This window comes from Artemia franciscana, chromosome 3 (assembly GCF_032884065.1).
Source record: "Artemia franciscana chromosome 3, ASM3288406v1, whole genome shotgun sequence".
In the NCBI taxonomy this organism is placed as follows: domain Eukaryota; kingdom Metazoa; phylum Arthropoda; class Branchiopoda; order Anostraca; family Artemiidae; genus Artemia; species Artemia franciscana.
The window spans coordinates 48,838,037-48,865,920 of record NC_088865.1 but is presented as its reverse complement, the minus strand read 5'-3'; the positions used below and the strand labels follow the sequence as shown (position 1 = coordinate 48,865,920).

General features: G+C 35.3%; 2 protein-coding genes across 2 annotated transcripts in view; one reads left to right on the top strand and one right to left on the bottom strand.

Moving 5' to 3' along the window:
* The window catches only part of LOC136025354 (uncharacterized), a gene marked incomplete in the record, with an annotated part of 67,882 nt that overhangs the window by 1,017 nt on the left and 38,981 nt on the right, over positions 1 to 27,884 (bottom strand). The window contains 3 exon segments of the mRNA XM_065701292.1: positions 183 to 333; positions 13,992 to 14,130; positions 22,626 to 22,826. Coding sequence (XP_065557364.1) covers positions 183 to 333; positions 13,992 to 14,130; positions 22,626 to 22,826 — 491 coding nt within the window.
* LOC136025353 (tyrosine 3-monooxygenase-like) overlaps positions 24,173 to 27,884 on the top strand; it is a 224,749-nt gene continuing 221,037 nt past the window's right edge. The window contains exon 1 of the mRNA XM_065701291.1: positions 24,173 to 24,191. The gene's annotated coding sequence lies outside the window, so the exon portion shown is untranslated. The remainder of the gene's footprint in view (positions 24,192 to 27,884) is intronic.

Below are 27,884 nucleotides of genomic sequence, written 5' to 3'. Positions count from 1 at the left end.
ATTAACTGTATTTAATTCATTAACTATATTTACTTAATTCTAGTTATTTATTAATTAAATGACTATAAAAGTACAAGGCAAAATGCGGATTAAAATAGGAATTCTAAAATATTCTAAATTAAAAATCATTTTGAAGCAGTAAAATGATCAAGCTCCAAAGAATAAAAAGCACTATTATCTACCTGAAAAAATAGTAAAGTCCTGGATTGAAGCGTTGATTCTAAAATGTTAGCATTGTTAGAATTTGTACTCCCAGCTAGTTCTAAAATTGACCTCGTAACATCGTAAACATCTTCCAGTGTTATCCGTCCATCTTTATCAACATCAAATAAGCTGTAATAAGTATACATAGTAGAACCTTCATTTCTAAGCTGGGTAAAATGCAGAATCTGGACTCGATTTTCGATTCAAGATTTTGCATAGCCCTTGTCCCGGTTTAGTTCCTCGAGCTTGGTTCGGAGATACAACTGCTCATCTAAATTATTTATGCCTGTTTATATAGTCTAGTCATCAATGGTGTGATATTTAGTGAAAAAAATGGCCACCGGGCAATGACAAGGAAAAAACAATCAAAATAATAAATAAATGAACATTTTAGCAACAAAATAAATGTAGTTCCATGAAAACTAGCCTGCAATAACCAATAGCTTATAATGTATTCTATAATTTACCTGACGAATATCCCAAAAATCTAAAGCACTGGTGGGTTCAGGGGGACTGGGGAGAGACCCCGGACTCCCCCAAGATTTTTTCTAGTGCCCTTTCCTCGTTTTTTCTGTTTTTCACTCTTTTTTCAAAAATAAATTTGTCAATTTTGTCAATTATTGGCTCCCTTGTCACATTGGGCCACCCCAAGGTTTTGCTTATTGGCATCCTTGTAAAATTCCCTGCCCCCCTAGATTTTCCTCTTGATCCGTCTCTGATCTAAAGGTATCATAATAAATCCCTGTGTAATGCGTACTGGGGTGTTAAATAAATGCATAGGTTAATGTATTTAAACATAATTTAATAACAAACAGCATTTTCTGCATTGAAATTAAAGGAGGTTACAGACTATGTAGGTATTTTTGTACGCAAAGTAGTTAAGCTCTGTAATATAATGTATAGCCTTTCATACTAAACAAGTCGTTTCACATCAGACTAACTTAAAAATCTACAAGGCCATCATAATCATCATCTTAAATATCACAATAGTCACAAACAAACTATTCAACAACTTATTCAAGACAAAGGTGGAGTGGACACCCAGGCTCCGATCAAGCGTGAATGGTTCCGAAGAAAAATTCATTAGTTCGTTGAACTTTGTATTGAATTTAAAAGACGGTCTGATTGTCTACTAGTTCTCATATTAAATTTGGTAGACAGACTAACCTTGAATATTTATTACATTCTTTTGTCTTTAGTAGGGCAGTTTACTCATTTGTCATTAATCTAAAGAGCCAGTGTGCATATGATACTGCTTGCTTGTTTTATAAGCCTCCTCCTTTTCCAACACATATGTTCTGCGATTTGCCCTATCAGCTTTCTTGTGTGGGGGCTTTCTCTAAGAAGCGTCTTTGTGGTTTGGAAGATTTTAGCTGTAATACGTTATATGTTGGATCGAGTGAGGAATGTGACCATCTTTCTATTGAAATTTCTTCTTCGGGGCTAATTCTTTCAATTTTATTCTTCGATCAGCTTCCTATTTATCTATTTTTATGCGTGCCTAAAACTGAGATTGCTGTGGATGAGTAAGGACTTCTTTTAGAACTTTTACAAAAAAAATATTGATTCTAATTTGATACATAGTCTTCAGAGTGATGATTGGTCTAGTGTTCTTGAAGCTAATGATGTTGAATGTACGACGAGTTTATTTTTGTGCCATACAGAAACTTTGTTGGATAAGTATTTTCCTCTTAGAAAAAGGCAGAGGAATTCAACACCCAAATGTCTATGGATGTCTAGAGATCTCATCACTGCTACACGCATGAAAGCGTCTTTGTGCACGGCTGCACGTAAAAGTAAAAACAAGATGATCATTTGAAGCATAAACAATGAATAATGTGTTTGATTCGTGATTCGCGTCAAATTGATAAGAGCATAAGGGGAAGCTGTTCAAAAAGTGAAAAAGTGAATAAGAAAGTTTGGATATATTGATGGCGTAAATATATAGAGTTATTTCTTTTTTTTATATTTTCCAAAATCGACACGAAAACTGCGTGAGCAGTAGAGCACTATATCAAAATAAAATAGACTTTCAAAAAAAAATCCTTCTAGAGACAAATCTCTAACTTTGAGCAAATTAAGTAATTAAAAACGGATTATATTTTGATACCTTAATCTAGAATTTTAAGGCACTAGTATGCATAAATTAAGGCTATTATTTGTATTTTAAATATAAAGTAGGCTTAAATTGTATAGCATTCAATTCTTTATATAATAGTAAATCATATAAAGTAAACAAGTAAATAGTAAAGTAAATAAGTAAATCATAAGGGAATTTGTTCAAAGATTGGACTGCAGTTAATGTGGCTCTTTCTCACAAGAAACACAAACAGTCTTAATTATATCTTTACATGAAATATGACAAAATTCAACAGCAAGATATTCATATTTCACCATGCTTCCTTTGGTTCCTATTCCTCCTCAGGGTAGGATAAGCAGCATTCCCCTTAGTAGAAAAGTATTTTTACTTTCCCCATACAGTGATATTGAAATTTTTAGTGTTATTTCTCAGCTTCCGAGTAGCCCTTCTGCATATTACATATAACTAGCCTTACTCTTTCTTCCGGGGTATTCCCTGGTTTGTTTAAAGTTCCTAATGTTGGCTAATCATTGGCTTTTCAGAGGTAGTTCCTCTTTAATTTCAAATTACTGACTTGTTTCTCTTGTTGCTGTCGTCTCTAAAGTTGTGTTGAAAAAGTAGTGTGTCATAGACTGTCTGTCTGTCTCTTTGTCTGTATTAATTTAAAAAATTCCACAAAATAAGTTTTTCTAAGAAAACGAAAGAGCTCCACTAAGCCAAGAATAAGCAAACATAAGATAAAATAATCTTCCAAGTGTAAAATTACCACAAATCACTATCAATAACTAAATTAAACTCAAAACGAACAGAAATTACAATAAATAGCCAAGTCAAACTCAAACGAGAAAAACTAACATGAGTAGGACCGATAACCCCCATGCCTTCTCAAGAACAGAACAAAATTCGCGCTTTACTGAAAAAAAAAAAACAACAAAATGACCATGGATTTTCAGTTTAATTGCCATACATTGATATTTATTCCTTAAAGTTTTGATAGTTTTTATTTGTGAAAGTAAGAAAAGTTGAAATATTTCAAACATATTTTGTTTTCAGTAAAGCGCAAATTGTGTTCTGGTCTTGAGAAGGCATGGGGGTTATCGGCCCTACTCAGGCTAAGTTTTACTCGTTTTGATTTTGACTCGGCTATTTATTGTAATTAAATAAAAAAAACAAGTTTTTTTTAAAGGAAAGTAAGACTCTTTCTCTTAACTCTACTTCTTAAAACGGTAAAAAACTTTAGCGTAAGAGCGGGCCGTTGAGGAGGAAAAGTCCTTTTCATATACGGATTAATTTCTGTTCGTTTTAAGTTTTGATGTCGCTTCTTACTTTCATTTAAAAAAAACTTGTTTTTTTATTTAATTTCTGGACGTTTTTTAATTAATGCATGTTTTGATCTTGGCTCTCCACACATAAATAATTAAAATGAAATTTTCATATTATTTTTTTTTGGCTAAATGGCTTTCTCATAGTTTTAATCGGAAGATTTTGAGAAAAAAGAAGAGAGGGAGGAAGCCTAGTTGCCCTCCAATTTTTTGATTACTTAAAAAGGCAACTAGAACTTTTAATTTTTTTACGAACATTTTCATTAGTAAAAAATATGCGTAATTTACGAATTAACTTACGTAACAAACTTCTATATTCGTATGTTTTATTACGTATATGAGGGAGTTCACCCCTCGTCGATACCTTGCTCTTTAAACTAAGGCTTAAATTCTGTCCCAATGTCCCTTGAATAACAAAGGCCGTAGAATAAATAGTTGAAATTACTAAAAATACTTCAGCGTGAAGAGCGAGGTATTACGAGGAGGTAAACCCCTCATATGCGCAATAATTTGTGCTCGTTTTAAATTTTAATGCTGCTCCTCACTTTCAGTAGAAAAAAACTTTTCATATTTATTTTTTCATTGTTTTTTCAATTAATGCTAGAAAATCCACGCCCCTTCATTGAAATTCTCTTCCCCCATGAAAAGTTCCTCCATATAAATATCCTCCCACGTAACCCCCCCTCGAATCTCCCCCCTAAACCAAAAAATCCCCCTGAAATGTCTGTACACTTCCCAGTAACCATTATTATATGTAAACACAGGTCAAAGTTTGTAACTTTGACCTGTGGGGGAGTAAGTCGTTTGACTTTGGGGGAGCAAGTCGTCCCTAAAGACATAGGTATTAGGTTTTTCGACTATAATGAATAAAATGGCTATCTCAGAATTTTGATCGGGTGACTTCTGGGAAAAATGAGCGTGGGAGGGGGCCTAGGTGCCCTCCAATTTTTTGGTTACTTAAAAAGGACACTAGATCTTTTCATTTCCGTTAGAATGAGCCCTTTCGAGACATTCTAGGACTACTAAGTCAGTACAATCACCCCTGGGACAAAAAAACAAACAAAAAAACAAACAAAAAACCAATAAACACGCATCCGTGATCTGTCTTCTGGCAAAAAATGCAAAATCTCACATTTTTGTAGATAGGGGCTTGAAACTTCTACGATAAGGTTCTCTGATACGCTGCATCTGATAATTTGATTTTCATTAAGATTGTATGACTTTTGGGGGTGTTTCTCCCTATTTTCTAAAATGAGGCAAATTTTCTCAGGCTCGTAACTTTCGATGGGTATAACTGACCTTGATAAAACTTATATATTTAAAATCAGCATTAAAATGCGATTCTTTTGATGTAACTATTGGAATCAATATTCCATTTTTTAGAGTTTCGGTTACTATTGAGCCGGGTCGCTCCTTACTACAGTTCGTTACCACGAACTGTTTGACAATTATATTTCTAGCTATTATAGAGTGTCGCTGCCTATGATATAGCGTATATGTGCTTTTGAAGACCTGCATGCATACAGTTTTTTCCGTTAATAGGAACTCCTAAATGTTCCCTTTTCTTAATAATAGATTTTTGTCTTAGTTACATTATGTTAATGTTATTAGTTACATTAACTGTAGTGGTAGCATTGAAAGCATACTAATAGTGCCTTCTGGCTTGTTCACAATAACCCACAACTTACCCTTACAAGCCTAAATTAATAGTATAAGTTGACATAATATAAGTTGACAATGTGGGGTAGTTGCTTTTCGATCACTTTTGACTATTTAAGAGTACACTAGCCTTTCAATTTACAATCGAATGAGCTCTTTTGAAGTTTTTAGGACAAAGAATAGCGCCCCAAAAACAAGAGCCCCTTCCAAAGTTTAAACAATCACCCTTTCTATTTTTACCTTATATGCCTCAAGGGCATAATTTACAACCCCTGCCCTGAGGAGTATAGTGGGGGAGAGTTGCCAAACTCAAAGACATAATTTCGGGATGTTTCATTTACGTTGAACGAAATGGCTATTTCAAAATTTTGATTCAATGTGTTTCGGGAAGTGGTGGGCGTGGGACGGAGGTTAGTTGTCCTCCACTCACTTTTCACTATTAAAAACTGCACTAGCCCTCTCAATTTTCAATCAAATGAGCTGTTTTTGAAGTTTCACGACAAAAAATGACCCTGTCAAAATTTCTATCAGATGTATTTCTGGAAAATAAGAGCTGTGAGTGTGTGTTTGTGGGGGGATATCCACCCTCCAATCATTATGAATCTTAAAGAGGGCACTAGAGCTTCTGCTTTCCAATCCAATGAGCCCCCTCCAAAGTTTTTACGATCACCGTTTCTGTATATAACTTATTTGCCCCCAGGGCATAACTTACAATCCTTACCCCGAAGACTCCAGGGAGTTGTCTAACTTAAAGTTAAAGTTCCCAGACCTTTCATTTACATTGATGAAAATGGTTATTTCAAAATTTTGATTGGAAGTATTTGGGAAATGGTGGGCATGGGAGGGGTGTTAATTGCCCTCTAATCACTTTTGAATATCAAAAAGGGCACTAACCCTTTCAATTTTCAATCGCATGAGCTCTTTTAGAAGTTTCTACGAAAACAAATAACCATCTCAAAATTTCTATCAGATGTATTTCGGAAAATTAAGAGGAGTTTGTGTGTTTTTTTTGGGGGGGGTATCCACCCTTCAATCAATTTGAATCTTAAAGAGGGCACTAGAACTTCTACTTTCCGATCCAATGAGCCCCTTCCAAAGTTTATAAAATCATTGTTTCTATATATAACTTATATGCCCCAAAGGCATAGCTTACAACCCTTACTCCGAGGACTCTGGGGAGTTGTCTACCTCAGAGATTTTTTTCCAGACCTTTAATTTACATTGAACAAAATGACTATCTCAAAATATTGATTGGATGTGTTTGGGAAACGGTGGGCGTGGGAGGGGTGTTAGTTGCCCTCTAATCGCTTTCGACTATTAAGAAGGGCAGTAGCCCTTTCAATAACCTTCCGAATAAGCATTTTTTTTTTAAGTTTCTACGACAATAGGCAAGAAATAGGGTGAATTCTGCACGACGAGCTGCAATGAGGGAGTATTTCGGGGAGAAATTAAAGTCGCAGAAAGGAGACATTAGAGGGACCTGGCTGACTATTAAAAGCGTTCTCGGTAATGGTAAGGATTCAGCATCAACTGAACAGTTAGCCATAGGTGAAAAAACTGTGAGTGGGAGGCAAGAAGTTAGTGAAGAGTTTTGTAAGTTTTTTACCAAAATAGCATCGCAAATAAACCAAGAGGCAAAAGATCAAAGCGGATAGCTAGATACTGAGCAGTTTGACCATAACCGCGGTCTTCATCACTCATTTTACTTTACCGAATGTACCATGGATGACATTACCCAAGCAGTGAAACCGATCAAATCTAATGCAGCTGGTGTTGATGGCCTAACCATTAAAGCATTTAAAGCAGTTGCTGCGTATCTCTTACCTGTGATATTATATCTAGTCAATTTATCTGTTCAAAAAGGTGTGTTTCCTGACGAACTAAAGCGGGCAAAATTTATACCCCTCCATAAAGGAGGCGATAAAAGAGATATTTCCAACTGGAGACCAATATCTATTCTACCGCTCTTCTCAAAAATTTTATGAAAAAGTAGTGTATAAGAAAATATACGAGTACATGAATTCGCTTGGGTTTTTGTCAGATTCGCAGTTTGGTTTAAGAAAAGGTCATTCTACAGTGCATGCCGTTCATCACCTTTTAGATTGTGTAAATAGTGCGTTAGAAAATAATTTGATCCCTCTAACTATTTTTATTGATTTGAAGAAGGCGTTTGACACTGTGGATTTTGAAGTTCTACTGAAAAGACTGCGGAACCTTGGAATTAAAGATACAGCATAAAGTTTGTTTCGGTCTTATCTGCGTGGAAGAACAATGAAGGTGGTGATGAGTGATATATCTAGCGCAGCTATGCCTATAAATTGCGGTGTTTCCCAAGGATCAGTCCTTGGTCCGTTACTCTTCTTTGTATATGTGGATACTCTTCGATTTTACCTAAATGATTCAGTTTTAACCTCTTTCGCCGATGATACAGCTATCACAGTGTTTGCCCGGACTTCAAAAGAGGTTGTGCAAAAAGCGAACCACGTCCTTAGTTGGCTTCATGTTTTTACAGCTCTAAGCTTCCTTGCAGTAAATCCAAGAAAAACAAATTTTATGGTGTTTGGTAGAACTGGTGTACCTGAACTTCTTGAAAATGTGCTTTATAACGGTGTTAGCATAACACAGGTGTTTTTTTGTAAATATCTCGGATTTTATATTGATTGTAATTTGTCTTGGAAGAAGCATGGTGAAATAGTGTCGGCAAAAGCAGCTAGAGGATCGGGAGTGATGAGGAGGCTGAAAAAAGTGTTCCCGGTAGCAGTTGTCAAATTGTTATACAGTGCTATTGTGCACCCTTACATCACGTACGGTTGTTCTGTTTGGGCAAGCAATTCCGTGAAGAATTATAAAAGAACTCAAATAATACAAAACAAAGCACTGCGTCTGATAGGAGAATTTCAAAACTGTCAGAATACTGCGGAGTGTTTTAGAAAGAATGATATTTTGAACATAGGCGAGCTACGTGATTGCCAGCTAGCGATTTTTGTTTTTCAAAGTGTAAAGAAGGTAAGCCCTGAGTACTTTTATGATTTTTTTAAGACTAACTCGTTTTATCACCCTTATTTTACCCAGAATTCGGAGGATTTGACTCACGAGAAAAGAAATGCAACGAGAGCAGGATTTGTTCTCAGGAACATAGGTGTCAGCGTCTGGAATGACCTTCCAGAATCGGTCAGAGCGGCAGTAAGTCTGGCATCATTCAAAAGAATGGTTAAATTCCATTTTTTAAAAAGGAGAGAAGTGTGATAAGAGGAAAGGGTATTTATTTATTTAGTATTTAATATTAAATATTTTGTTTCCCCCCCCCAAGGATTTTTTTTTCTTTCTTCAAAATCATTTGAAGAAATGATTTAGCAGATTCACGGTGGTTAGAATTGCGGCCACAGTCAGGACTCTTTTGTCTTAAGAGTGGCTGTTAATGGTAAATTCTTTGTTTAATTTATATGTTATGGATGAAAATAAAAAATGTCTATGTCTGTCTGTCTAAATAAATGGCCATCTCAAAATTTCTATCAGATCCATTTCAAGAAAATACGAGGTGGGATGGGGGGGGGGCATCAACCCTCCCATAACTCTGAATCTCTAAAGACACTAAAACTTCTTATTAGTAATCCAATGAGCATCCTCAGAAATTTATACGATCACCCCTTTTATATAAACCATATAAGCCCCCAGGGCATAACTTACAACCCTCTTCCTAGTTAAGTTGTAAAATTTCTTCCTAGATTAGTTATCTATTATGGGTTGCCTCCCCTAGTAGCATAGTTTTTGTAGGCATGAATATATAATGAGCCGGAAGTAATTGACTTGAGATTATCTGTGTCTCTTGTTGATTGAGGAACATCATTCCCCAGCGTGGAAAACCATGGTGTGACCAAGATTGGCCAACGATTGTATAAAGCCTTCATTACCCCAGAGGTCCCAGGGACGTCTTGCTGTCCAGTTCTAAGCCGGCTTAAATGCTTCGTGTACAATTGAAAAGATATGTCCCGCACCGGCTCTGAGGCCAATGCTTTTCCTGAGGCCATAAGCCATTTGGACTAGACTTATTTGGTGTTTCAGAAACTCATATTCCAGGGACAGGAAACATAAAATTAGGCGATATAAAATTTATTTACTCAGGCAAAAAGGACTGGGTGCACAGACAGGGAGTAGGGCTCATGATGAATATGGAAGTTGCCATGTTTTGTTTAGGTTGGGAAAATATTAATAATAGAATACAAGTCCTTCATTTATGACTAAAAAGTGCAGGGCATCAGTCATAATTTCAGTCATTGTAACAGTCGTACCATCTTAGTTTTGGTATTCGTTGCCAATTGGTCACCGTTTAGCACCCAAAGCTCTTAATTATAGTTATATTCATAATAGTAATACTGTGATCAATATTCACCATTGTATCTGCTCCGCCATGTTCCCTGTTCTCTCGTTCATGTTGACGAAGATGAGCGTGATTTTGACCACCTTCTCCTCTCCCTTACTGATACATTAACCGCTGATCCATCTCATAATCCTTGTGTTACTACTTATAACAAATGGTGTATGAAACGAGAGTGGAGAAAAGCCAATTGGCCTTTATATATTTCTACCCTAACAGCTCTGTTGTCCTCCATCAAGATCCCTTTTAATCTACAGTGTACGTGTTTTTTTTTTTACCACGAGCCAGAGTGCAACTGAATGTACCTTCGCTGAGTTGAGTGCAAAAAGCAAGCTGAAAATATGGCTGTCCCCCTTGACCGGATTAAACTAAAAACTCGAAGTCCAATTTGAAAAGAAGACCTGTGTCTTAAAGTGGTCAAAAACCGTGCTAAATCCTGGATTCGCATATGGATTACGTGTGGGCGGCCCTTGCGAGGCCAAGTGTTAGACATAAAAAGTAAGACAAAAGCGGAGCTTAAACGGTATCTTTGTTTGGTTCGATATAACGGCGCTGAACTCCCTAAAAATGCATTAAAGAGGAAAGAAGTTATTAATGCGTCTAAATCAGATTCATTAGGGACCAGTGATGTTATCCCAGATTAGTCTTGGCTTAGGCATTATAAAAAGATTTTTTGTAAAATTGAGTATAGTATTCATTTATCATTTTCAGTGCTTAGTTTCTAAATTTTTGCCACTTAAAGTTTTGTAACGTCACAATATTCCGGTATCAACCAAAAGCATTGTTAATTATATGCTTAAACTCAAGTCTAAATCCAGTTATCTTGATGGGATTAGCGCTCATCATTTACGTTGTGATTGTCCAGCACTTGTCTCTCAGCTCCAGTTACTTTTTCAGTTCTGTTTATGTTTGTCAATGGTGCCTGGTTCCTTCCTTTGCGAAATGGCAACTTCTATTCTTAAATAGGGAAGAGGCGATTTTGATTGCAGTTCATATAGGCCCATCACTGTTGCTTGCAATATTAGTAATATTTTTGAATATGTTCTGCTCCCATATATTACTGAATGAACTGCGAAAGACTCAAAACAATTTGAGTTTCAACCTAGTATTGGGTGCCAACACGCGCATAAGGTTTTTCTTCAATTCTTTACGATGTCCAGTCTAAAAGTTATGAATTACATATTTGCGCTTTGGATTTGTCTAAAGCTTTCGATAGTCTTTGCCATGCACAAGTGCCTCTTTGTCAGAGTTTGGAGTGAAACTTTCTGTCATACAAGTAGTTAAATTTTCGTATAGTAATTCGTTTCTCCGTTTAATTTCTGGCACAGGGTACTACGGTAATATACCAGTTCAATCTGAAGTACAACATGGTGGAGTGCTATCATCGCATCTATTTAATACTTGCATTCAAAATGTGTTATCAGTAATCAAGCCTTCGTATTTTTATAATTTATCTGATCTGTCTTATATTGCGTACGCAGACAGCCTGCTAGTGTTAAGCCGAACCATGTCTATTTTGGCATTATCTGTGCAACGTATTTCTATAATGTTTCGGGATGTTGGTCTTTTTTTGAATTTTGATAAACAATAATAATAATAATAATTTATTTGAACCCTCTATACATACAAAAATGTACTTAGAGGAGTATTGAAAAGAAATATACATAATAAAAACACTTAATTAATCATTACAAACACTAAAATAACTATAAACACTATAATACACTAACAATAACTTACAAACGGTTAATACCCCCCAACGGAAAATCTATGACTGACTCAGGTCGCTGTCTGAATCTTATCATGTTTCAAAAACTGAATAACGTTTGGAGATATAACTGTTACAGGACCAAATAGGAACAAGCAGAAAATACTTACAAAATTTGAAAAAGGCAGACCAAATCTGTTGACGTTCTGACGAGGTAGAAAAAAAAATCCATAGTGACACCAGAAAAAATACATGAGGAGCAAAAAGTGAGTTATAAAGCCAACCAAGTGTATTTTTTTGTCAATTTGACCTTTAACTCTAGAGAAATGTCCATAGGACTTTCTCAACTTCTCTCTTAATACATTTATTGTTAGTGACCTTGGTGCTCGAATCGAGGTCCCGAACGCAAGTCCAAGGCACTTGAGAGACGCACTGGCAAAAATTGTATCAGGGCCAGCCTGAGTTCTTGAATGGAGAGGGTGATGACAACCAAAAACAAGAAATTCAGTTTTAACAGAAGCGACTGACAGCCCAATATCAGACAACCTGGCCTAAAGGCTGTTCATAGCAGCCTGCAGAGATTGCAAGAATGTCATCTGCATACGAAAGGCGACTTGCTTCAATAGATGGTTCGATAAGAAAATGCGGTATTCTGCGGGTCGCCCAACGGACGGCATTGTTAAATATTGCAGGACTTAACACTGAGCCCTGTTTTGCTCCATGACGCACAGAAATTTGGCTGCTATAAATATTTTCGATGCGGACACGCATAGAAGAGTTTTGATACCATTACCAAAGGGAGGCACAAATGAATTGATTTACACCACTCCTTAAAAGCGCTAAAATAGCTTGGGAGTGTAGGATCGAATCTAATGCTTTAGAAATATCTATTTCCTAAAAAAATGAAGTTTTCTTCATTCTTTCATACCTCTCTAAAATAGACAAGAAAACTGCATGTGCATTTCCAACGCCAAGACCCGCACGAAAAGCAAACTGATGATCTCCATGGTCACACCTATTCGAGATTTTCAAAAGAAGAATTTTTCTCAAATAATTTTGCAATAACCGAACAAACTGTAATTAGACAATAAGAATCACAAGATTGAGGGTCCTTATTCAATTTTGGGACACACGTCACAATGGCCTCGCATAGTGCAGTCAGTAAATGCGAATATTTATTTTTCAATCCCAAGTCATCAGCTCGTAATTTGTCCTGTGGATCCTCAGTAATTCTCAATGTTGCGAGTTTACGGTGGTTAGGGATTAGTATTTGTTCTACACTCCCTTTTATACGACTTCAGGTTCTGAGAAATGTTAAGGAAAAGTTGAAGATTGGATTTGCGAAAACTGTACCAAACCGTGGAAAATATTCATGCTGAGCTTTAGCTAAAGTGTAGTTCCACATATTGTGACCATTCTGCCTTGTTTTTAAGTGTACTCGTTATTAAATAAGGATGATTTGCTCCAGATCCGTATTTCTTATTTTAGATATTACAAATTTTTACTGTACCTTCCCACTTCACATCGTGATACACGCATTGTTGAGAAGTATGGTGCAACCGACACTATTCAATTGTTTGAATTGATTAGTACTAATTTAACAAGACATGCCTTTGTATCCCTAAGCCCAAACCATAATAATATCCGTGTATTTCTGTCTGTGATTTAGGTTTAAGTTATCCATGTTTGTATTTAATTTTTTTCCTTTTTAGTGTAATTTACTACTCTTGTTTTGCATAATAGTGGGTTATAGATAAATTGTTATTATTATAGTAGTGTATGTCTAAAGAACCAACTGATATAAATAGTAGTGACTCAGCTATAAAGCTAAAGAAAAAAATAGATAGGGTCCCAGGTGGAAACATCGTATTTTCATTAGGGAATTTTCATGCTCAGGTTGATGGAAATACGGATAGATAGTATCCAATCCTGGGTAAATTTGGTATAGGAAAGGAAACTAGTAATGGTTTCAAACTGTTGCAACTTTATTGGTATAACAATCTAGTTACAACCAGTCTATAAAATCACCAATAAGTTAACAAGGTATACACTTAATGGTAAGACAGGTAGCCTTATTGAATATGTTGCCGTAAATAAAAAAACCGGCAGGATTGTACAAGATAATTGGATGCAAAGGAGGGCTCTTATTTATGTTAAAAGTAAAGATCACCATTTACTAGCGTCTAGGATTAATTTTAAGCTGAAATTTATTAAATGTAGCACCCTTCCGGGGAGCTATGGCGTTGGTGGACTCCAGGAGGAGATTTTAAGAGACGCTTTCCAGAAACAACTAAATGCAGAATGAAGTATTTTGCTGGTTTCCTACAGGTATCTTCATAGGTAAGTTAGCCTCAAAGATCATGCTAAATTTTTTTTCCCTAGCTTTGATTTTTTTTTAATTTCCTGCCCAATTAATATGTTTCTGAGAATTTTTATTCTCTGAGAATTGTTATGAGAATTTGAGAATATGAGAATTATGAGAATTGTTATGAGCTAACAGTTTTTGTTTAGTAGCACATGTTTCCACAAGCTAGCAGAAAAATTATAGCTAATATAATTAATTACCAAATGATGATAAACATGTTGGATCATAAAAAGAATTATTTCCTCTTTAGAAAAGGAAATTCTTTCATAGATACATACTTGAATGTCCAATTTAGTCGTTCTTGTGCTGACCCACGAAGTAAAACCGCTAACAGCTGCAAGTATGCTCCGAATGTGGCTGAACCACTGCAAGTTGGATCCAAGGTCAGGAATACATATTGAGCAAACAGGGTTGAATCTGGAAATTTAGACAAAAAGAAACTGCTTAATATGTAATAATTGTAAAGATGATGATGAAGACTTGGATCATTTTCTCCGGAAATGCCCGGTGCTCTTGGATTTACGGGAAATTTATTTGCATGGGATTAATTTGATGCTTCCGGGTATTCTGCAAAATAGTAACCCAACCACAATATTTCGAGTGGGAGTATATATAGATAAATCTTTAATAAGAAGAAAAAGTTTTATATGATTAATTTCTTTTGTAGTTAGATTAGGTACTTTTGCGTTGAATTCTGTTTTTTTGTGCGTGTTCGTACTGTTGTTAATTTCCTTGCTTGTTTGTTATTTATTTATATTTTTGTGTATATGGCCCACGGGTTTTTGAAATACACTTATCTATCTATCTATCTATCTATCTATGCTATTTTACAACTAGTGGTGAAATTTTGAATGTTCTCTTGAAACAGAGCCATATTTGTTGTCCTGACACTGAGGAAAATGACTTCTAAGTTCCTCTTATTAAGAAAATGATGATTTTTTGTTGTTATATTTCTTACCCACAATAAGTTGGATCTAAGCCCAGGAATATATAATTATTCAAAACTATTTAGTTCTGATAACTACACTATGTTCCCACTTAAATTTTGGTCTAAATTCGAGGTCCAGTAGTCTGAGGTCTAAGGAGTATGTAGGCCCACACTCAAGGTCAAACTTTGGTTCCCTCTGATATTGACAACAGCGCTAACGAGATTTATTCCGCATTTTATTCCACTTCTGCATTAGATACCAACTACGTTTAATTTATGTTACTGTATTGATGGCATATCAGCCGTGCTTCGAGACTTAATGAAAATGTAGGAATTAGAAATTGTTCAATGCATTGTCTTATAAGCTAATGGTAAGGTCTTGAATATTAAGCTACCATGGTATCGAACAGCAATTAAAGAGTGACTCTGCCCAATAGTAACTGAAACTCTGAAAAACAGAATGAAGAAACCAATAGATAAATAAAAAATGGCTTATTATTCTGATATTTGATTCCAAAGGCTCAAAATCCCTCAAGTTAATGCTGCCCGTCAAAGAGTCACGAGCTTAAGAAAATTTGTGCAATTTTCGAAAAACGGGATGAAATACCCCCCAAAATTCAAAAAAGTTTAATAAAAAAAAGCCTTGTCCGATTCAACACTTCAGAACCCTACTATAGAGGTTCCATGCTCCCATTAGCACAAATGTGGAATTTTGTATTGCTAGGCCAGAGGAAAGATATTTTACTTTTCTCAGACGTGATCAAATTAAACTAATGATCCTAAGAGATCGAGAGAGGGTCATTTGAATGGAAATTAAAATTTCCATTGCCCTATTAAAGTGAACAAAAAGATTACATGGCAGCTAGCCCCCCTCCCATGCTCTGCTTCCCCAAAGTCATCCAATTAAAATTTTAAAATAGCTATTTCTTTCACCCCTAACCAATACCACGCGCTTTATGCTAAAGTTTACCTTTCTGTCTCAATTCTGTGAGAACAACTCCTGCAACACAAGATTCAGTTAATTGGAATAAGAAGCTTTTTGAAAGCAAAAAGAAACATTAGCATGAAGTGCTATGCATTGAGGAGCATGCATTAAGGAGTTATCCCTTGTGGACAAGCAAAAACAATCCCTTTTGCCCCAGGCAAGAGTTCTGCAGATCTTTCCAAAATTTAATATCATATTCATCAATCCGGCCTGAGGTCCACACTTTCCGTAAAAACCGCACAGGTTAAACCCTTACCAGTTTCCAGGAATAAGCTGAGATCGGCGACATAGAAAAAAAAAAACGGGACAAAACCAAAGTGTTGCTCTCGCAACACAAAAAAGCAACACTAAAAGGGGTGGGGGAGGAGGCCTAGTTGCATACTAATTTTTTGTTACCTAGAAAGGCAACTAGAATTTTTATTTTTTTTACGAACGTTTTCATTAATAATAAATATACGTAACATACGAGTTATCTCACGTAACGAAATTCTATATTTATATTTTTATTACGTATATGAGGGGGTTTTCCCCCTTGTCAATACCTTGCTCTTTACACTAAAGCTTCAATTTGGTCCTAATTTTTTTAAATGACCCCTGAATCACAAAGGCCGTGAAATTACGAAGATAATTTAGTGTAAAGAGTGAGGTATTGCGGAGGAGACGAACCCCCTTATATACGTAATAATTTCTGTTCGTTTTAGGTTCTAATGCTGTTCGTTACTTCCACCTGAAAAAACTTTTTTTTTACTTATTTTCTCATTTTTTATAAATAATGCAAGAAAGTCCTGCGGCCCTTTCATGGAAATTTTCTTCCCTCATGATAAACTCCTCGATGGAAAGATCCTCCTACTTAACCCCCTCCTCGACCTCCCTTTAATGTGAAAAACTTCTCCTGAAAATGTCTGTGCATGTCCCAATAACCATTACTATATGTAAACAATGGTCAAAGTTTGTAACTTCCAGCCCCTCCATCGGGGACTTCAGGGATTAAATCGTCCCGAAAGACATAATTATTAAGTTTTTTGACTATGCTGAACAAAATGGCTATCCCAAATTTTTATCCAGTGACTTTGGAAAAAAATGAGCGTGGGAGGGGGCCTATGTGCCCTCCAGTTTTTCGGTCACTTAAAAACGGAACTAGAACTTTTAATTTCCATTAGATTCAGCCCTCTTGTGACGTTCTGGGGCCACTGGGTCGATATTAACACGCATCCGTGTTCTGTCTTCTGGGAAAAAATACAAAATTCCACATTTTTGTAGATAGGAGCTTGAAACTTCTATAGTAGGGTTTTCTGATACGCTGGATCTGATGGTGTGATTTTCGTTAAGATCTTTTGATAAAAATCATATTTTCTAATATAAGGCAAATTTTCTCAGGCTCTAACTCTTGATAGGTAAAAGTAAACTTGGTGAAACAAATATACTTGGAAATCAGCGTTAAAATACAGTTCTTTTGATGCAACTATTTGTATCAAAATTCCATTTCTTAGAGTTTCGATTACTATTGAGCCGGATCGCTCCTTACTACAGTTCGTTACCATGAACTGTTTGGTATCCATGCAACGCTTTGGCATCGCACAACAGAACTGACTGCTTGGAGTTTATATCTTAGTTTCTGTAAGTAGGCTGTTATTTTGCATATTTTTTGTAATTAATTACTTTTTTATTTTTGTATCCTATCACTTTATTTGGCTTACTTTTTTCATTGCCTTTAGAAAAATGTTTGTCTCTAAGCTTCATTAAATGAAGGAAAAAAAATAAGTTTTTTACACTGAAAGTAAGGAGCAACATTAAAGCTTAAAACAAACAGAAATTATTACACACATGACGGGAGAAATAACGGAGGAGAAATAACGCCATCTAAGATTGCTGAGGACTAAGTTGCCATCCCAAATAAATTTCCTTGCGGGGCTGATGATGGTCCCCTCTCCTCAGCACCTCGCTCTTCACACTATATTTCTTGGGACTTTAAAAAGAGTTGCTTGTTGTTCTAATTAAACCACCTTTGTGTGTCAGGAGTTGTTTTTAGACAATTGGGAGAAAATTTGAACTTTAGCATCAATAACAAGGTGTTGAGAAGGGGCCAATCCCCTCAGATTCGTGATAATTTCTGTTCGTTCTTTCAGTTGAAAAACTTGTTTTTCTTATCTAATTTCTGATTTTTTTTAAACAGCACCAGGATGCCTTGTTCCACCTACTGGAAAGTTATTTATTGTTCTAATTAAATGACCCTTGTGTTTCAGGAGTTGCTTTTTCAAGAATTGGGACAAAATTTAAACTTTCATGTAAATAACAAGGTGTTGAGGAGGGGGCTACCCCCTCATATACGTAATATTTTCTGCGCGTTTTAAGGTTTAACGTTGCTCCTAACTTTCAGTTGAAAAATGTGTTTTTTATTTAATTTCTGGTCGTCTTTTAAATAACACCAGGATACATAGCTCCACCTTCAGGGAAAAATCCCGCTCCCCACTGAAGGATAATCCGAGCAATTCAATCCTGGAGACAATTTATCCCGGCCAATTACCATTAACATCTTCACTTTCAAAATTGAATCGCTAAAGAGAAAACAAGGCATATAAAGAAATTTCGCACCATATAGGAATTCTGAACATTTACCCAGTCTAACATTTTCCATGAAAAGTTCACCCCTGGAAACTTACCTCTCCATAGAAAATTATCCCCGTTCGAAATTCTCCCAGCAGAAAATTCGTCTTCCCGACCCCACCTGAAAAATGTTTGCATACTGTCCAATAATAAACAAAACAATGTGTAAATTTTACAGTATAACTTAAAAACTTTTCCCCAGGGGGTCATTTTATCTCTAAAGACTTAGTTATTGGGCCTTTCAACTAAGCTAAAGAAAAACACTAACTCAAAATTTTGATATGACGATTTTGGGAAAAAGGTGACGTGGGAGAGGGCCTAGTTGCCCTCCAATCTTTTGGTCACTCACAAAGGGCACTAGAACTTTTCATTTTCGTTAGAATGAGCCCTCTCTCGACGGTTTAGGCCTATTGGGTCAATAAGTTCACCCCTGTGGAAAAAACAAACAAATAAACACACATCCGTGATGTCTTTCCGGCAAAATTACAGAATTCAATATTTTTGCAGATACGAGCTTGAAACCTCTACAGTAGGGTTCTTTGATACACTGAATCTAACGGTATGGTTTTCGTTAAAATTTTATGACTTCGAGGGAGTCTTTCTCCTTTTTTTCGAAAATCAGACAAATATTCTCATGCTCGTAGCTTTTGATGGCTAAGACTAAACTTAGTGAAACTTACAGGATGAAAAGGAGCATTATTGTTTGTATGGATGAAATTTTGTGAGACTTTTGATAACTGACATAACTACATAACTGAAGCCATCACAACCTCCACAATAAGATTTTCTTATCGATAAATACATTACATGCAATTCCTTTTATACGTTGAAGTACTTCATACAAAAAGAAAAAGAAGATAACGCCATCTAAGATTGCTGAGAACTAAGTTCCCAGCAGTATTTGCCATCCCAAAGAAATTTCCTTGCGGGGCTGATGATGCCTTGCCTCTGTACTGGTAGATATGGGAATGTAACATTTTAGATGTATAGGGAAACATTTAATTAATTTCTCCTCCCCCTACCTCTTTCAACATTTATCCGAGGCCTGATGAAGAGTAAGCAGTTTGTCCATTAAAATAAGTTTTTTTAGGAATCTATCCTACACCCATCTGAACAATGATCCCCCTCCTCACTATAGCTGATACGCAATTACGGATCACCAAACGTAGCCTAATTTCATTGCAAATAAAGTGAATCAACTTGGTTGAATCCAGTGCTGCCACCATGTGGCATTACTTCTTCTGCAACTGGAAAGCCTAAAGTATAGTTGTTGATACTTTTAAATCAATTAGCTTCTCAGAATTTTAAATTGATTGCAAATTCGACATATTCGAGGTATAGCCGTAGTGTAGCACCCTAAAATAGCAAGAAAACAAGACTGTCCCCTGGGCCAATCTATGTGGTCACTTAAAAAGACCTAAAATTTATGCTTCTTTTCTGAAAAAAATGCGAAATTTCACACTTAGAAGATTAGAGCTTAAAAAATCTATGGTAAGGTTCCCTGATATGATGTATCAAATAAATAGATTAAAAATAAGGTCACTTGCATTTTCGGGGTGTTTCCTCTTTTTTCAAAAATCGGGCACATTCTCTCAAATTTTTGGTTTTGGGTGGGTAACAATAAAGTGAAAGAATTTTACGTATTTAAAATTAGTATGAAAAGCCAATACTGCCGCTGAAATAATTCTCATGAGAATTATTTAAAATCTACATCTACATCTCATGAGATTTTTAGTTTTGGTCAATATTGATCCAAATAACTTTTTACTTCCAGTTTTTTATCACAAACTATTTGAAAAGATTTTCCTATGGCGAAATTCTTTTGAACCTGTTTATTTTATTTAGTTGAATAGGACAATAAAAAGAAAGAGGGTTAATTTAATAGCTGGATAGTAAGTTTAAATAAGTAAGTTTTATGAGGGATTTACGTTCGAGAGGGAGAATTGTCCTGTTATGAAAGAAATAAATTCTGTAAACTACTCTGAGGCGTAGGAAATTGCATGAAGACAAGTTTTCATCTGTTATAATCTACGGAAGCAATAAATCTTTCTGTAATTTTGGTTTGTGTTTGATTTTCTTTTAAGTTTAAATGCATAATAATTAAATATATTATTGGCTAAATAAATAAATCCCTTTGCGAGGAATCCTTGTAGTTTAAAATTTACTGTATTTTATTTCATTTTGCATGCAGTTTAATTGCTATTTTTATTTGAGAGTTTTTTCCTAAAAGTATTAAAAAATAAACTTATTCCAAGGAAAAGGAAATCCTGAAATATATTCCCTGTAACCCAACCACCACTGATATTTTGGCGTTTGCTCTCTCCCCTGGAAAATTTTCTGCCGATGCCCTTGATGTTTCTAATAATATTTGACTGTTATATAATAATTGAACTTAAATTACCACTATCTTTGACTGTTATATAATAATTGAGCTTAAATTACTAGTAGTTGGATAAAATTTGGAAAAAGCTTCCGCAAATTTTCCTTCAATCACCAGAATCTTTGACTGTTATATAATAATCGAACTTAAATTACCAGTAGTTGGATAAAATTTGGAAAAAGCTTCCGCAAATTCTCCTTCAATTACAAGATTCTTTGACTGTTATATAATAATTGAACTTAAATTACAAGTAGTTGGATAAAATTTGGAAAAAGCTTCCGCAAATTCTCCTTCGTTTACCAGAATCTTTGACTATTATATAATAATCGAACTTAAATTACCAGTAGTTGGATAAAATTTGGAAAAAGCTTACGCAAATTTTCCTTCAATTGCCAGAATCTTTGACTGTTATATAATAATTGAGCTTAAATTACCAGTAGTTGGATAAAATTTAGAAAAAGCTTCCGCAAATTTCCCTTCAATTACCGGAATCTTTGGTTGTTATATGGTAATTGAACTTAAATTACCAGCAGTTGAATAAAATTTGGAAAAAGCTTCCGCAAATTTTCCTTCAGTTACCAGAATCTTTTACTGTTATATAATAATTGAACTTAAATTACTAGTAATTGGATAAAATTTAGAAAAAGCTTCCGCAAATTTTCCTTCAATTACCGGAATCTTTGGTTGTTATATGGTAATTGAACTTAAATTACCAGCAGTTGAATAAAATTTGGAAAAAGCTTCCGCAAATTTTCCTTCAGTTACCAGAATCTTTTACTGTTATATAATAATTGAACTTAAATTACCAGTAGTTGGATAAAATTTAGAAAAAGCTTCCGAAAATTCTCCTTTAATTACCAAAATCTTTCACTGTTATATAATAATTGAACTTAAATTACCAGTTGTTGGATAAAATTTGGAAAAAGCTTCCGCAAATTTTCCTTCAATTACCAGAATCTTTGACTGTTATATAATAATTAAACTTAAATTACCAGTAGTTGGATAAAATTTAGAAAAAGCTTCCGAAAATTCTCCTTTAATTACCAAAATCTTTCACTGTTATATAATAATTGAACTTAAATTACCAGTAGTTGGACAAAATTTGGAAAAAGCTTCCGCAAATTCTCCTTCAATTACAAGATTCTTTGACTGTTATATAATAATTGAACTTAAATTACCAGTAGTTGGATAAAATTTGGAAAAAGCTTCCGCAAATTTTCCTTCAATTACCAGAATCTTTGACTGTTATATAATAATTAAACTTAAATTACCAGTAGTTGGATAAAATTTAGAAAAAGCTTCCGAAAATTCTCCTTTAATTACCAAAATCTTTCACTGTTACATAATAATTGAACTTAAATTACCAGTAGTTGGACAAAATTTGGAAAAAGCTTCCGCAAATTCTCCTTCAATTACAAGATTCTTTGACTGTTATATAATAATTGAACTTAAATTACCAGTAGTTGGATAAAATTTGGAAAAAGCTTACGCAAATTTTCCTTCAATTGCCAGAATCTTTGACTGTTATATAATAATTGAGCTTAAATTACCAGTAGTTGGATAAAATTTAGAAAAAGCTTCCGCAAATTTCCCTTCAATTACCGGAATCTTTGGTTGTTATATGGTAATTGAACTTAAATTACCAGCAGTTGAATAAAATTTGGAAAAAGCTTCCGCAAATTTTCCTTCAGTTACCAGAATATTTTACTGTTATATAATAATTGAACTTAAATTACTAGTAATTGGATAAAATTTAGAAAAAGCTTCCGCAAATTTTCCTTCAATTACCAGAATCTTTGACTGTTATATAGTAATTGAACTTAAATTACCAGTAGTTGGATAAAATTTGGAAAAAGCTTCCGCAAATTTTCCTTCAATTACCAGAATCTTTGACTGTTATATAATAATTAAACTTAAATTACCAGTAGTTGGATAAAATTTAGAAAAAGCTTCCGAAAATTCTCCTCTAATTACCAAAATCTTTCACTGTTATATAATAATTGAACTTAAATTACCAGTTGTTGGATAAAATTTGGAAAAAGCTTCCGCAAATTTTGCTTCCGTGACAACTCCACTAGGACATTCACTCTTGAATGCCCGGTACATTTCTTTAATTTGTTTTGGCGTGAATCCTGTCATCTCAGCTAGTTTTTGGGGGGATTCTGATGGTCTATACTGCGTGGGAGTTAATTCAAGCTCTTCCACAACCAATGCAACTAAGATAAAAAGGAAAAAATAAATACGTGACAAAAAAATGGAAAGAAAAATAAATTCCTTTTTATGGAATAAAATGAAACGAAATAAAGTACCTTTTCTGTCAAGTTTATCCCCAATTTGAATGCTATTGGTATAAGAAATATTAGAGGATTTTTCGATTCTTATTTCGAATCAATAGATTGTAATTTTGAAAAATCATTTTAGTACGCATCTTACTTTTATACGGTAACAAAAACAAAATTTGCCTTTTTAGTGAATAAGAAATATTGATATGGAAGGATATAAAATCCAACTTTATCTGTCAAGTTTATGTCCATTTTGAATGCTATTGATATAAGAAATATAGTTTTTTTTTATTATTCTTATTTGGTTCATATGCGATTTTTGATCTTTTCTTATTTTACATTCAATTTTCTTATTGGATTTGTTCATCTTCGATTCTTGTTCGAGAGATAATTTGATATTTCGATTGTATCTATCTTTCTAGTAAAACAACCGCAAGATTTTTTACAATGTTGGTGTAACCGTATATATTGAATTCTCATAAAAAGTTGCATTTGGAGTTTTGAGGAGGAAGTTTATTCATGATTGGGTTCAGTTGTCAGATATTGTCAGATATGTCAGATAATCTCAGATATGTTTTATTGTTCAAATGTGCAAAATGTTTAAAGTATTTCAATTGTTTTTTTCCCTTGTGTTTGTTTTGTTATTAATTTGTTCAAGTTAGTCGTATTGTATTTACTTTAGATCAGTCAAAAATATTGCTCCACAAAATAAGTTTTTCAAAGAAAAGTTAGAAACTGCTTTAAATAAAAAATGAGCGAAAACAGAATCAAATAATCTACGAAGCGAAAACTTCCACAAGTTAGCCTCGATGAATAAATGTTTGGGTACGATAAAGCCCAAAACGAACAGAAATTACAATAAATAACCGAGTCAAACTTAAAACAAGCAGAAATCAACATTGGTAGCGCTCAAAACCCCTATGCCTTCCCAAGGTCAGAACATAATTTGCACTTTACTTAAAAAAAATACAAATGAATGGGTATAGTCAGTTTAATGTACATATTCTGATATTTATTCCTTAAAATGTTAATAATACGTGATTTAAGTTATAAAAGTGATAACATTAATTTTTGTTCAGTAACGTGCAAATCGTGCTCTGGCCTTGGGAATGCATAGGGTTTTGACCCCTACTCATGTTGATTTCTGCACGTTCTAAGTTTCAGGTTAAGGATTAGACCTACATTCGAGAAAGCAGTAGAGATAGAACGAACAGAAGCGGAAAGCCCAGATTTAGTTCTACTAATGAGAAGAATATCCTCTGCATAAGCAAGATATGAGACATTGGAACTACCTAAAAGGTAAGTTGTTGGAAGACTATTTAAAATATCAACACTACAGATTTTGAAAATTAATGGAGATAAAACTCCACCTTGTCTCACACCTTGTCTTACGGAGATCTTTAACATAGAAGAATCAGAAGGAGAAAATCTAATATGAAGGAAAGAATGACTGTACCAAAATTTTAATAAAGAAACAATAGAAACATTAACTCCACATTTAAGCAAAGAAAACAGGGCTTGGGAGTGAACTACAGAATCAAAAGCCTTAGATAGATCTAAAGAACAAAAATAAAGATCATAGCTCTTCCCGGAAACATGAGAAAGCAGAGTAGAAAGAACTTTATGGACATACTGACATCCCAGACCACGCTGAAAACCAAATTGGTTAACTCAAAAATTTATATCATCTGTTATAGAAGGGAGAAGTAAATACTCAAGGACTTTGCTTAAGGTACAAGAAACAGTGATAGGACGATAAGATAAACATGAAAATGGATCTTTCCCCCTTTTTAAAATAGAAGTAACTTTGCCACACAAGAAACTGTCCGGCACGACAGCACAAAGCAAACACATTCGAAAAAGTAGTTGAAAATGCGATATTAAAGGGGGGCAATAAGGTTTTAAATGATTCACTGATATTCCATCGGTGTCAACTGACTTAGACTTAAGCCTTTTAATAGCCAGGTAAATTGAATCAGCGGATACCGGTAATATATCCTACTAAGATAGAGCAGACGGTAGCATACGTTTCAAAACAGCTGAAAAATGTGAATGAACTGCATAGTTAATCCGGGAAAAAATAGCAGTATAATGCGATTCCCAAGCTGACTTAGAAATATAATTGCTAGGACCATCACTACTAATTCTACTAGAATTTTAAACTTTCTTCCAATCACTTGGATTTGATGGAAAATCAAGACCCCGAAATCGGACTGCACGAATGTATTTCTTATAAGCAGATTTAGTGCGATTTTTAATACTGAAAACAATACCAGAAGCAGGCCTTCCGGATTCTGACCATATACGCAACCATAACTTTGCACGGTTCTTAATCGACTTCAACTCTGAATCATTATTCCACATAGGTTGACGAGTCCCTAGCCTAACTCGTTCACAAGGGACAGCACAATACTCAGCGTTTTTCAAACACGAAATAATTTGTGAATAGTGCAGGTTAATATCGGCAACCACATTTTTCATAGGCACCCACGTCTGGAGCAAATGAACGGAATAAGAATAGAACTAAGTAGTGTAGCAAGCGTCACACTGTAAAGGGCAATATTTCCACGATTCCAATTATACTTGTCGAAACACCGTGAGGGATTAGGAATAGAGGAATACGCAGGAACATCAGATAGGGAAAACGTAAATGACATCGGCATATGATCAATGTCTTGTTCATCCGTAAGGACATGCACTTCAGAAATACTGAGACTTGGCGAACAGATTACATGGTCAATATTTGATACACTTCCTGAATGATGAATGTAAGTATAGGACTGATCCTTTGGCACAATTTTATAATCAGGAACTAAATCTAACAAGCAGTCAGTTCTGACCGAGTTATCTAAAACATTGCAGTTCAAGTCGCCAACAATCAGATATGTAAGTTTGGAATCAGCAAATTGCTTCACAGCTGAGCATAACGAGGAGCAAGCTTTAGGGAACCGAGTCATAGAATCAATTCCACGTGCATTATGTGGCAAATAAGTGTTAATTATAAAAGTATTGCCTAACTGGATGGCAAGAAAATGATCGTTCGAGCATAAGCAAGCGGATTTAGATCACTTAAACTCCGCTTCACAAAAACATGCAAGCCCTCCAGAGGGCCTGCCAAAAGTTTTGCGGGCATTTATAAGAAATAACTGACGCGATGTACTTCGTTGTAGGAAACTGGAACTGGTGGAAGAGAGCAGGTGTTCTTGTAAGCAAACTATATCGTAGTCATTTATGAACTCGTCGATCACAGAGGCTTTATCCTTAGTGCAATTAATATTAAAAGAGAGTAGGGATATCGAGCGAGCCATCACTTGGCAGCAAAAATCACTTTTTTAAGGACTTGACATTTTAGGATAAACGACACAGGCGGACCACCACAATTCGCACATTTCGCAGGGAGTTTACAGGGAGAGTCTTTCGTAGAGACATGAGGCCCTGAGCAGATTGCACACTTTGGATTTGAACTGGAACAGGCGGACTGGATATGGCTGGGGCATCTACACTTGTGACAGCATCTAGGTAGGGTCAAAAACTCAGAAACTCGAACAAGTTCATAGCCGATTTTTAGACCTGTTTTTAGCAGCCGAGCCTTTGACAATAGATCTGTAAACTCAGTCTTGACAACTGTAGAGGCACCAAGACGACTAGCTGATGCTATGCCTGGCTCACTGCAGAATTGGTCAACATCAAAGTCAAGAGGAATTCCTTTAGCAATTCCAAGTATTTTTTTGTGACAATCTTAGTCGCACAAGATGTTACCGTATTTTTAATCAAAGAGCAAAAGTCATTCACTGCAGATTTGTCTATATGAACGATCAGTTGGTCTTTTTTTTGCTTTTGCACTACAAACACATTCATGACCAGTAACTTTATCCAGCATTTCTTTTCTTTTGATTGGATTGTCAAGTGAAGCAGGGATCTTGGTAACCACAATAGTAGCTAGGGCATTTGGTTCAATAGGTTGAGGAAGGGGCGGAAAATGGTTATCATAAACTTCCGCACGAGACGCAACAGCATTAAGGACTTTTTCCATTCGCGTGAGCTTCGAGGATAGATGTGAAAACGTCAGGTCAAGAACCGAAGGAACTTCGTTAGCTGACAAGATAACATACGTAGGTACGGTTAAATCTTCAGAATCACATTTCGCCAATAGCTCAAGAATATCACGTAAATGACTCTGTGTAGCCTTATTTCCAGCAGGTCTTGGGCAAATTTCTCCAGGCAAAACTTTGTTCCATAAAGCAGATTTTGCAGCCGCAACAGCAGCTGCATCGGAGAATTCCAAGGCATGCCGAATAATAAGATCATCATCAACACCATTATTTCGGCTAAACTGCAAAAAGTTCAAAACTGGCAAATAAACAAGTTCTCCGCTCGCCATTTTTCCAGAGCGATTGCACAATGTCCGTTTGAATAATCCTTTCCCGAATGCATAACGTTACACACAATTATCACAGGCAGAAATTAGTCTTATCAAACAGTTCGTGGTAACGAACTGTAGTAAGGAGCGATCCGGCTCAATAGTAACCAAAACTCTAAAAAATTGAATTTTGATATCAATAGCAACATCAAAAGAATCGCATTTTAATGCTGATTTTAAATATATAAGTTTAATCAAGTTTAGTCTTAGCCATCAAAAGTTACGAGCCTGAGAAAATTTGCCTTATTTAGGAAAATAGGGGGAAACACCCCCTAAAAGTCGTAGGATCTTAACGAAAATGACACCATCAGATTCAGCGTATCAGAGAACCCTACTGTAGAAGTTTCAAGCTCCTATCTACAAAAATGTGGAATTTTGCATTTTTTGCCAGAAGACAAATCACGGGTGCGTGTTTATTTGTTTGTTTTTTTTTTTTTTTTCCCCAGGGGTCATCGTATCGACCAAGTGGTCCTAGAATGTCACAAGAGGGCTCATTCTAACGGAAATGAAAAGTTCTTGTGCCCTTTTTAAGTGACCAAAAAAATTGGAGGGCATCTAGGCCCCCTCCCACG